This window comes from Chiloscyllium punctatum, chromosome 24, assembly GCF_047496795.1.
Source record: "Chiloscyllium punctatum isolate Juve2018m chromosome 24, sChiPun1.3, whole genome shotgun sequence".
In the NCBI taxonomy this organism is placed as follows: Eukaryota; Metazoa; Chordata; class Chondrichthyes; order Orectolobiformes; family Hemiscylliidae; genus Chiloscyllium; species Chiloscyllium punctatum.
Genome location: NC_092762.1, coordinates 51276359 through 51289010, shown reverse-complemented (window position 1 = coordinate 51289010; position 12652 = coordinate 51276359). Strand labels below are relative to the sequence as shown.

General features: G+C 43.7%; 1 protein-coding gene across 1 annotated transcript in view; it reads left to right on the top strand.

The window, feature by feature from the left end:
• The window catches only part of LOC140494541 (receptor-type tyrosine-protein phosphatase delta-like), a 384530-nt gene that overhangs the window by 82313 nt on the left and 289565 nt on the right, over positions 1-12652 (top strand). The window contains exon 3 of the mRNA XM_072593818.1: positions 11294-11439. Within this exon, the coding sequence (XP_072449919.1) occupies positions 11294-11439 (146 nt within the window). The remainder of the gene's footprint in view (positions 1-11293; positions 11440-12652) is intronic.

Genomic DNA, 12652 nt, shown 5'->3' with positions numbered 1-12652 from the left:
GCCTGCCTCACAAACTGTGCAGTGTTATAAACAGCGTTGTGCAGTGTTTACACATGGAAGTGACAGGCAGAGAGAGTAAAATCTGTCATCCATGGGAAGTATTTTAACTAAAGTCACTCACAATCCTATCATTCCAATGTAAAGCGGAATAAAAACTTAAGTTAAGATTTACTCAGCAGGACTCATTCCTGACTAAGTCGCCTTTTGTAGGCTTGTTTGCAGTTCTCTCACTGATCACTCATGGGTAGGTATTGCCTAGGATACATATTTCTCCTTGATTTCTTCTTAATCTGCCCGCCAGGTTGCAAGGGTTTCTCTGGCTGGCTGTCTAGGTTTCAGCAGCGTTTGTACATTATTAGGTGTCGCTGACTCAGCACCCCATTCAACCTCTGGCTATACTCCATAGTACACACAAGCTTCAGATAAAAGCAAAGGATTCCAGAGCATCCCATATGCTAGCCTTTCACACCATTTTCTTAATTAAAAAGAAAGTGAGAGGTGAGTGCATTTGTATAACCCCTTTCACCATCCCAGGATGCCTCCGAATACTTTTGCAATCGATGAAATACTTCTGAAATTAAATTGCTGTTGTAATATCAGCAATCAAATGGCTGATTTAGGCACAGCCAGCTCCCACAAGCAACAATGCTAATGATGGCCAGATAATTATTTTTAGTGGAACGGGATGTCGCCATGGGAATAACTGCACGTCACTGCTGCAACACTGTGTCACGTGATCTTTTCTGCCCATCTGAAAGGGCAGAACAGGGCCTCACTTCAACATTTTCTCTGACAGACAGTACATCCCACAGTGTGGCCCTCCCCTCCAGCACCGCAACAAAGTGTAATCCTGGACTTCCTATGTGTTACACATAATTTGTGAACGTAGCCCCAAGTCGATAATCAGTGTTGTCACAGTTCCTGCTTTTGAATGGAAGCAACTTGGCAAACTTCAGGTTGTATATGTCTCTGTTGTCCCAGTAATAGAACTGGACATGTTTTCAAGTTTCAAGACAATGCATTGAAGGGATCAATAGAAAGTCTGTGGACGTCATTGAAATAAAGGTCTGTGAAATATTTATATCCTGTCTCTAAATGTCATTTAATAAATATTGCATTATATATCATTATTTTCTTTCGATTTATAATTTATTAAAGCTCTTGCGTATACTGTGCACTTCCTGAATATGCTACTTGCCCACACAGCTTTGTTATAAACACCCCATTATTAAAAAGCACTGTGCGTACTGACCCACCATGAACTACACAGGAGATCAGCGGAGTGGTAGCAGAGTGCTACTGTTAATGTCAAGAGATGTGTTCAATTCCCACCGTTGCTGCTGGGATGAATTTAAATGCAATTCATTAATAAAACCAGAATAAAATGTTAGTCTCGTTAATAATAACCATGAAACTACCAGGATGCATTAAAACTGCATCTGGTCCATTGACTCCAGTCAGAGGAGGAAATGTGCTATCCTTAGGCAGCGTGGACTCTGTGTGACTCCAAAGGTCGGTGCTTAAATGCCTCAGCAAGCAACTCAGTTCAAGTGCATTAAGGAATGGACAACAAAAGCTGACCTTACCAGCAATGCTGGATTAGTGATGCTGGAAGAGCACAGCAGTTCAGGCAGCATCCAACGAGTGGTGAAATCGACGTTTTGGGAAAAAGCCCTTCATCAGCAATGCTCCCATCCCAAACATGAATGAAAAATTCTGCTGTGCAGTATATTAAACAGAGTATTTCTGCTCAGCTGTCAGAGAGGGAGTCAGTGCCTCTGATGTTCTCAGTGTGCACCTCGAACTGGAAGCCAGTGCTGACTCCACATGCTCATGCATGGTGCCACTGATGGCTAAAACAACGGATTTCCTGGGATCCCAGGAGTGTCCCACCTGCCTGTTCCCCACCCCACCCACCCTCCGTGGTTCCCACTTGCCCCAACACTTCACTGCCTCCTTCCCATTCACACCTTGTTCCAGGGACAGTGAACAGCACGCCGCTGAGTGGGGAGGAACGCAGTGAGAGAAACGGACAAGTGTTGGGAATGAGGAAACAAGCAAATGGCGATACATGATTTGTAGTCATTTCAAACATTTGAGAAACACTAACTTTGCTGCTTGCTGTGTTCTTTGATACAGCGACCTTGTTGCTGCATCACTGACAGAGATCTCACAGGCCCTGCAACTGCATTGGTGCTGTACACCACTGGCAGAGTTCTCACAGGCCCTGCGACTGCATTGGTGCTGTACATCACTGGCAGAGATCTCACAGGCCCTGCAACTGCATTGGTGCTGTACATCACTGGCAGAGATCTCACAGGCCCTGCGACTGCATTGGTGCTGTACATCACTGGCAGAGATCTCACAGTCCCTGCAACTGCATTGGTGCTGTACATCACTGGCAGAGACATCACAGTCCCTGCGACTGCATTGGTGCTGTACATCACTGGCAGAGATCTCACAGGCCCTGCAACTGCATTGGTGCTGTACATCACTGGCAGAGTTCTCACAGGCCCTGCGACTGCATTGGTGCTGTACATCACTGGCAGAGACATCTCAGGCCCTGCAACTGCATTGGTGCTGTACATCACTGGCAGAGATCTCACAGTCCCTGCGACTGCATTGGTGCTGTACATCACTGGCAGAGATCTCACAGTCCCTGCAACTGCATTAGTAATCTACATTACTGACAGAGACATCACAGGCCCTGCGACTACATTGGTGCTGTACATCACTGTCAGAGACATCACAGGCCATGCAACTGCATTGGTGCTGTACACTACTGTCAGAGACATCACAGGCCCTGCAACTGCATTGGTGCTGTACATCACTGTCAGAGACATCTCAGGCCCTGCAACTGCATTGGTGCTGTACACCACTGGCAGAGATCTCACAGTCCCTGCAACTGCATTGGTGCTGTACATTACTGACAGAGACATCACAGGCCCTGCGACTGCATTGGTGCTGTACATCACTGGCAGAGATCTCACAGTCCCTGCGACTGTATTGGTGCTGTACATCACTGGCAGAGATCTCACAGTCCCTGCGACTGTATTGGTGCTGTCCATTACTGACAGAGACATCACAGGCCCTGCGACTGCAATTGTGTGTTTCTTGTCAAACACCTCTGAATGGTCTAGCTCTATGATCAAGTCAGAAAGTTAAATTTTAAACAGAACTATATCAGCTGTTAAAGTCCTGACCTGAGGCTAACACAAGTTCACAGCCCGTCTCCATCGTTAGTAGTTTCAAACTTCACTCAAGGTGAGATTGTTGTAATTTTCAGGAGTTCGGTCTGTCAGCAGAGGAAACTGCAGCAATTGTGTCCTACCACTGGTTATTTTTAACACACTTTGTGCCATAGTTTCACCAGGTAATCTTTAGTTGCCAAATTAAATTTAACTCACTCAACCTGGGGGAAGTGGTGTCATTGGGCAAACCCAGTTCGCCTGGTCTGAAATCCTGAGGTAAATTTCTGACTCTGGATCAGCACAAAGTGATTGATTTTCTTCCTTCGTTTCTATATTGTAGATGTAAATTTTCCAGTTAGAATATCCTTGAGCCAAGATAGTTGTTGGCTCTTAATTGAATTGTGAATTAATTTACGTAGCATCAAAGAGACTTTGTAGCTTTAATGGAACATATTTCTATTGTTCTGGATGTAGGTTTGTTCATTGAGCTGGAAGGTTCATTTCCAGACGTTTCATCATCATACTAGCTAGCCTCTTCACTGGGCTCCGGGCGAAGCACTATTGATAATTCCTGCTTTTTATTTATATGTTTGTGTTTCTTTGGGTTGGTGATGTCATTTCCTGTTCTATTTCTATTGCTATTGTTTAGTATGGGAATAACACATGGTGTTTTAAATGGCATAATGACTCTGACCTCATAAATCAGGGCATTATCTGATTAGAGTGAGGATCAGGACAGTATTTTTTAACAAATTTCCGTTTCTTCTTGTGCTGTGGACAACGCTGAATTTGTTCCCCCTTTCTCATCCCCATGAGGAGGTGATGGTAGTCATTCTTCCAGAACTGCTGAGGGCCTTTTTCTCTCAATCATTTTAGGTTGTGATTTCTCGCATTTTACTTCACTGCTGATGAGGGAACAGTGAACGTGCGCTTAGTTCAAAATTGCTTTGTATTTTGGAGGAGAGTTTTTAAGCGAGAGTGCTCCCAATGCTGACAGAAGTCGTAAAGGAGAGAGGTGCTGTTGAGATTGTTTCAGTAGGATGTGAGAAAACACCTTTTATATTTTATTGGAACTACACTGTACCAATGACATGTGGGTGCCAATGAAATGATCTCTTCAGAATACTCGAGCATTCACAGTGATCAATGCACACTGTTGAGCCTTGTAGTTGATAGATTGTAAGATGTCGGACAGTAAGTCTCTAGTTGTGGAGTGTTGTATTGATAAAACTGTCCAGTAAATCTACTGGTTAATAGTGACCCCCCAGAATAGTAACGGCAAGGGAATCAGCAATGATAATGTCAGGGAGATGTGACAGACCAGATGGACGTGAGCTGGTACCATTTTGATACAGAATCCAGATCCTGCTTATACTGCTTCAGAATTGAAGGAAGTGTGAATGGAGCTGAACACTGCAGCATTATCAGTGAACAGTTACTTTGTGACAAAGGAAAGGCAATTGATGAAGCTGTTGTGCCTTTTGGCTATCTGCACATTTTGTTGCAATTGCAAAGCAATCTTAAAACGAAGGAAGAAAATCAATCACTTTGTGCTGATCCAGAGTCAGAAATTTACCTCAGGATTTCAGACCAGGCGAACTGGGTTTGCCCAATGACATCACATCCCCCAGGTTAAGTGAGTTAAATTTAATTTGGCAACTAAAGATTACCTGGTGAAACTATGGCACAAAGTGTGTTAAAAATAACCAGTGGTAGGACACAATTGCTGCAGTCTCCTCTGCTGACAGACCGGACTCCTGAAAATTACAACAATCTCACCTTGAGTGAAGTTTGAAACTACTAACGATGGAGACGGGCTGTGTATTTGTGTTAGCCTCAGGTCAGGACTTTAACAGCTGATATAGTTCTGTTTAAAATTTAACTTTCTGACTTGATCATAGAGCTAGACCATTCAGAGGTGTTTGACAAGAAACACACAATTGCACACAGTTAACTTCTGGAACATTCTTGCTCCAGAAAGTTGTTGAGGCTAAGTCAATGAAAAGTTTCAAGGCGGAGCTTGCTCAAATACTACGTACACAAAGCAGGTAACTGCAATTAACACAGACAATCCATTTGGGAAGGAACAGTGGCTCAGTGGGAAGCACTGCTGGCTCACAGCACTAGTGACCCGGGTTCAATTCCACTCTAGGCTGGGTGTCTGTGTGGAGTTTGTACATTCTCCCTGTGTCTGCATGGGTTTCCCCTGGGGACTCTGGTTTCCTCCCACAGCCCAACAATGTGAAGGTTAGGTGGAATGGCCATGCTAAATTGCTAAATTTCCAGGGATGGGCAGGTTAGGTAGGTTGGCCACGATAAATTGCCCAGTGTGTCAAGGGATGTGCAGGTTGGGTGGATTAGCCATGGAAAATGCAGGGTTACAGGGATGGGGTTGGGAGGGTCGCTATGGACTTGATGGACCAAATGACCTGCGTCAACACTACAGGGATTCTATGATTTAAAAGATGCAGCAGGCTTGAAGCTCTTCCTCTTAGTTTGATGCTCAAGAAACCATGAGGACGCAAACAAGGGAAAGGTCCTGCTGTCTTTCTAACTGTGATGGTGATCTGTGATACATTTTGCTTCCCATGATGCTCCCTGTCTTTCTGGATAAGAAACTGATGTTCCCTAAAGTCTAGAAGATATAGGGGGAAATACCATACTAGCTGCCTTGTTAGAATAGAATTGATAGGCAGAAGGGCCTTTCTTCTCTACATTTTCTTAATATTTTAAAATGAGAATTAGGGTTGCAGCACAGGGTTCAGCATAGTTCAGAATCTTTCCATAAAGTGTAATTTCTGTACAATTGTTTCACCTGGTTATCCTGCTTATTTTAAATGGTTTATTGCTGCATGTATCACAATAGCGAAAAGGTTTCGTAACCAATGAGGTATTAGCAGAAATGTGGTTGGCGCAGTGAGCATAGAGTTGCATTCTGACACCAAGACACACTTTGTTATTCCAAATTTGTTGAAATTATTTTTAATCAATCCATTCAGGCACACTATGGCACATAGGAAAGGTGTTGTGAAACTTGAAAGGGTTCAGAAAAGATTTAACGAGATGTTGCCAGGGTTGAAGGGTTTGAGCCATAGGGAGAGCCTGAATAGGCTGGGGTTATTTTCTCTAGAGCATCGGAGACTGAGGGGTGACTTTATAGATGTTTATAAAACATGAGGGGCATGCATAGGGAGAATAGACAAGACCTTTTTTCCCAGGGTAGGGGAGTCCAAAACTAAAGATCATAGTTTAGGGTGAGAGGGGCAAGATATAAAAGGGACCTCAGGAACACCTTTTCACACAGAGGGCGGTGTGTGTATGGAATGAGCTGCCAGAGGAAGTGGTGGAGGGTGGTACAGTTGCAACATTTAAAAGGCATCTAGATGGGTATATGAATAGGAAGGGTTTGGAGGGATATGGGCCGAGTGCTGGCAAATGGGAGTAGATTAATTTAGGATATCTGGCCAACATGGACGAGTTGGACCGAAGGGTCTGTTTCTGTGCTGTATATCTCTTCGACTCTGTATCCATGTCAGGCGGGACTTAAAACTGACTCTTCTGGGAGTCTCTTTTTTAGGGTGAATCGAGTCAAAGAGGTTGGCGCTGGAAAAGCACAGCACATCAGGCTGCATTCGCAGAGCAAGAGAGTCAATGTTTCAGGCTTAAACTCTTCATCAGGAAGCTCGGAAAGTTGACTCTCCTGCTTCTCGAATGCTGCCTGACCTGCTGTGCTTTTCCAGCACTAACCTTTTTGACTCTGACTCTCTGGCACCTGCAGTCTTCACTCTCTCTTCGGGTTGAGCAGCTTTCAGTTCAGGCAGTCCTGTGTTGTTTCACTCAGGACGCTCCTTCCACATTCGCAATGAGGCAATTATTCATTATTCTGTAAGACCGAGGCAACGAGCCAACCACATTCATCATTCTTTCAGGCTCATCAGGGGAGCCAAGACTTGTTTCCACAATGTGGAGCCAATAAAGCCTTGGATTAGTGACCATTCAAGATGGCTTTCTGACTGGACTGGCATTTAATGGAGGCATACAATCTGCTACCTGTGATTCATGGCCAAATCACTGCAGTTTATTGTCGGGAATAGACTGGCAGCTCTACCTGCAAAGGGGTGTTGTGTGGCTTCACTGAGAATGAGCTGTCATATCTATTGACAAAGAAACTCCTTTGGGGGACAGGCTGTTCATTGTCTCTCTGTAAATGTGAATGAAGAAAGGTTAATCCAATTCAATGAGAAGCCGCCTTCTGACTGTTTGGAAATGGGAAAATCTCCATTGGAAAACAAGTTGCCATTGTTTCACCTTCAGTGAGAGAACAGGAAGGAAAGAGTTTCTTCATCCAGTTGAAGGTGGCAATCTGACACCCTGAGCAGCCCCCATTGGAAGAGAGTGTGTCACATCTGACTGAAATGTGGCGGGCTCCTCTTTCTCTGTATCCCAACCGACACAGCCCTACTGTTACTGACTCTCCTGAAAACTGTGCTCGCCTTGCCATTCCACATGTGCTATACAATCACACCAAGTGTCAGGTCTTCACAGTGGCTCAGTTGGTAACACTCTTACCTCTTATCCAGAAGATTATTGGTTCAAATCCAGTGACTTTGCCAGATGCCTAGGCTGTGATTTCAGTGCAGTGCACAGGCAGCATTTCTCTGTCAGACATACCACCTTTCAGATGATATTAAACCATCCCCTTTCCTGTTAGGTCGATATGAAGGATCCTCTGGCACATATTAAACAAAGAACCAGGTGAGTTCTCCCTTGAGATATGGTGCAAAATAAATACCTCGCTCAAATCAAATATTAACCAATTTCACCCTGCTCTTTCTTTGTGCAGTGTTGCCTGTCACCTTTCTACTTTACAACCTAACTTCAAAATAATTGCACTGACTGTGAAGTGCTCTCTTGAGTTGGAAATGATGTAAAATGAATGGAAGTCCTTTTTCTGCATGGCGCACCCTTACCAGGGCAGGGTCACCAGGCAGCAGTCAGGAGCGAGAGCATTTAACAGTGAGGACAACAGCCCCACTCCCTACCTAAGGTGGGAGAAGTGACAAAGACCCTTGCTGAAATTGGATGGTAGATTCTTATAAATAAATAAGTAATGGCCAAGCACTCTGGATTTCACTGAGATTCGGAATCATCTGGGTTTGCTTAATCACTTGTAAATCACGGGGAGGTGGTGGCCCAGTAGTATTATCGCTAAACCTGGTAATGTTCTGGGGACTAGGTTTAAAACCCTGCCACGGTGGAATTTGAATTAGGATGACCATGAATCCATTGGTGGAAAAGCCTATCTGGTTCATTATTGTCCTTTAGGGAAGGAATCTGCCATGCTTACTTGGTCTGGCCTACATGTGAATTGAGACACACAGCAACGTGGGGCTTAATTGGGGGATTAGGGATGGGCAATAAATACTTACTTAGCCAGCGATGCCTAGATTCTGTGAACAATTTTTTTTTAAATTGACAGATTATGCTGTAGCAACAATAACAACGATAAAGAGGTGACTGCTTATGAGTATATATGTCCAAGTACATTGTTTTGCCCCATCCAAAGTGCACTTCCTATTCTGTGAGACTTCATCAGTGTTGTGTGGAACAAGGTTAGAATCTGAGTGCGGTTTGGGGAAGAATGTCAGATCTGCTGGTTTTTATTTTAGGAGAAGCAGCCCGAGGCTCCCATAAATTCTTCAAGTTCCATTGATTTCTCTGGAATACTTGTTGTTTAAATTGCGAACTTTCAACAAAATCTGCCGGAAAGCTGAATAAGTCTTATCAGATGCCTCTCTGACAGCACGGGGCAGTCAGACATTGGGAACAGGCGTGTGGGAAGTACGCCTTCCTTTACTTTAAATGAAAGCAAAGTACTGCAGATGCAGGCAACCTGAACCAAACTCAGAGGATGCTACAGAAACTCAGCGGGTCTGGCAGCTAGTGTGGAGAGAGAAAAACAGAGTTAATATTTCAAGTACGGTAATGGCTTGTCATAGAAAATCTGCAGTGTGGAAGTAGGCTATTCGGCTCATCGAATACACACCAACCCACCGAAAAGCATTCCACCCAGCCCCACCTCATCGGGCTGTGGGAGGAAACCCACACAGACACAGACAGAACATGCAAATGTCACACAGATAGTGGCCAAGGATAGAATTGAACCTAGGTCCCTGCTACTATGAGGTAGCAGTGTTACCTACTGAGCTACTCTACCACCCTTCAGAGCTTCCTCAGAACTGCCTGGGTCAACCTCCACTTTACCTTCAAGCAGAGACTGCATGATAACTTTCTGGCTCTGATCAAATGACTGAAATACTCTCATCTTCCTTTCAAAATATCATTTTTTAGAGTTCTGCTTGCTCTTGTGATTGCAAGCACATCTCCATTTGTCTTATGGTTAGGATACAGAGCACATATCCTAGCATCCACATTTCAGAGCTCTATTTTCTATGTTTAAAATTTACTGCTGTAAAAGGTTTGGCAAAATCAACAGGTTTTTTTTAACCATTGAAGGAAACAAGCTTTTTTTTTACACAGAGAATGGTTCATGTGTGGAATTAACTTCCAGAGGAATTGGTGGATGTGGGTACAGTTGCAGTGTTTAAAAGACATTTGGATATGTACATGAATAAGAAATATTTGAAGGGATATGGGTCAAGTAGGTGGGACTAATTTAGTTTGGGATTATGGGTCGGCATGGACTGGTTGGACCAAAGGGTCATTTTCCATGCTGTCTATGAATCAGGGGAGAGCTGCAGATGCTCCTGATTCTTTCTGTTACCCATGGTTCAGGAATTGTTTACCAGTTTCTGATCGGCAGGAATGATAGGGGGAGTGTGTTTGTGAGGGTTCCAATAGTCTACAGGCCCAGACAACCGAATGGCAGATCTGAATGTTCAGATCTTAGCTTGACAATTGGAGAATTCAAATGCAGTGGATTTGTTTGTAAAATTCAAATGTCGAAGACCTTTTCCAACCCTTGTCGGCGGTTGATTTTATATGGGTAATGTTTATGAGAGATTGATACACATGCTTTATTTTGAACCTGAATGAAATCCTAAGAAGAAGATCACAGTGAGAAAGTAAATTCCAGTGGACTCTAAAGAATTCATATCAATTCACAAAGATTAACTATTTTCATGACTTTATGAATTGTATACATTTACACTGAAATTGAATCATTAACATTTCCAGGATATACTTTGGTTTGGAAATTTTAGAAATTGATCCCTGAGAGACTAGGGGAAGACTATTTTGCTCCCAGAGGTACTAAGGGGGCTGAGAAGGGCATTTAATTACGTGTGGTGGTAGCATATCCAAATCCCCACTTTTCCATTTCTACCATTATTAAGTTCTAGGCAGAAAGGCACATGCATGGTCAGCCTTTCCACCCCTGCACCAGCTGAAGTTCTTAAGTGGCCAACTAAGAACGACTTAAAGGTGTCCCACTGCCACTGGGATAAGCCCCCACTCCTTTGTGTCCCAAGTCCTCTGTCATCCAGCAGTTCTGGGTTGCTCCTCTGCCAGCAGCCACAGCTTTTCCCAGGGCGCTGTTGAGTGGACGAGTTGCTGACCTCTGATTGGGGTCTTGATTGCAGGGGCAGACTTGCCGGTGGCTTCAACACTGCCTGATTGGTGAATAATTCATGGGGTCTTCATTGGAAGAGACAACGTGGAACTGTAGCTGGCTTTCCAGCTGGCAGGAGAGATCACCCAACACTTCAATATGATTCTACCCAAGAAATGAGCTTTACATGTGATATATGAATAATGATGGTATTTTTAGACCAAAAATCAAACTGTGATGTCAATGTTTGCATGAATATATATGGTGACTAAATCCAGAGTAAAATGTTAGTATCTACAGCAGTGACCAGCTGCTTCTCAAAAATGCTGGGGTTGTGCTTGGAATCTAATATGTGATGTGCAGGAGCTCCCTGGGGTTCTAGGAGTCTCTTCTTTATTATGATAGGAGCTCCCCCCATTAATTTTGCTGTATGAGAAGCATTGGTGTAAACTCACTTTTTCTTTGGACCAATTCCTTTTGATGGAATTGATTCTTCCAGGTGCCGATAACGTTCCCCTTTCGTTCCCTGCAGCTCCTCCAAGGTTCATGAAAGTTCCCAGTGACCAGATTGGCGTTTCAGGAGGAGTGGCGTCATTTGTCTGTCAGGCGACTGGATCCCCCAAGCCTCGAGTTACATGGAACAAAAAAGGAAAGCGAGTGAGCTCCCAGCGATTTGAGGTATAATTTCTGTTCTGTTTTAGTGGTTGATTCCTGGGACTCTGGGCGTGAAGCAATGAATAATGATGGCAGGATGTAATTGAAGGCCAAGAATGTAATCTTTCAGCTCAAATACCAAGTTTCAAATCCACCTAATTAGGCAGCCTACTGATGGTTGTGTTAATTATATTGTTAAGATATTGTTTGAATTATCAAGACCACTTGTAAAGAGAGACTACTGGGACACTGAGGTAGTCGATGGAAGACACAGAAATGTAATGCTGCATTCTGTGAATAAACCTATTATCAAGAAGCAGTTTTGCATCTATACCCAATTAACAATACCTTCTGTTGTTGATCACATGCTGAAGATAACTAATCTGAGGTCAAGACACCAGCATTTGATATTAAGGACAGAATCTCAACAGCATTAACTACTGAATTCATATAGCCCCTTTAACATAATGAGTGCTTCATAGGACACTGGAGAACTGTAATCAAGGCATGGCACCCAGTCACAAAAGAATTATTTGGCAGATGATCAAGCATCTTGTCAACAAGGTAGGTTTTAAGGAATTCATTTGAGGAGCAAAACTAAGTCGAGAGGTGGGAGGGAATTCCAGATCTTGGACCTAAGCACCTGAAAGTCAGGCGACCAATGGTGTTTTCATTGCTATCAGTAAACTCCACTCATTCTGCAAAAGAATATTCAGACATTGGTTTACCTCTAGTTCTTTAACGTAGAAGAAAATTTAAAGGATGCATAATCCTTCACCATGTTCTGTCCCAACCCAAGAACATAGATCCAAACATATTCCCTGTCTCTTTGAAACCTGATAATTTTTTTACATTCTCATACCAGATCTTCTCAATACTAGACCATGGCTTCACCAATGGGAAGGTATCAGAGGTGTGTCAACAACTCTGAGAAATCAACTTGGGGGTTGGCTAAGAGTTTTTATGATCAACCCGAAGGGTGGTGAGTGCCTTAAATGCGCTGCCAGAGGAGGTAGTGGAAGCGTACACAATAGCAGCATTCAAGAAGCACCTGGCTGAATACATGAATAGGAAGGAATAGAGGGCTATGGATCCTGTCAGTAAAGACAGTTTTAGTATGGAAGGGCAAAATGTGTCAGGGCAGGCTTGGAGGGCTGAAGGGCCTGTTCCTGTGCTGTGTTGTTCTTTGTTTGTTCTAAGAGTCTCTGGGATGGCTCCCATGGCAACAACGGACTTA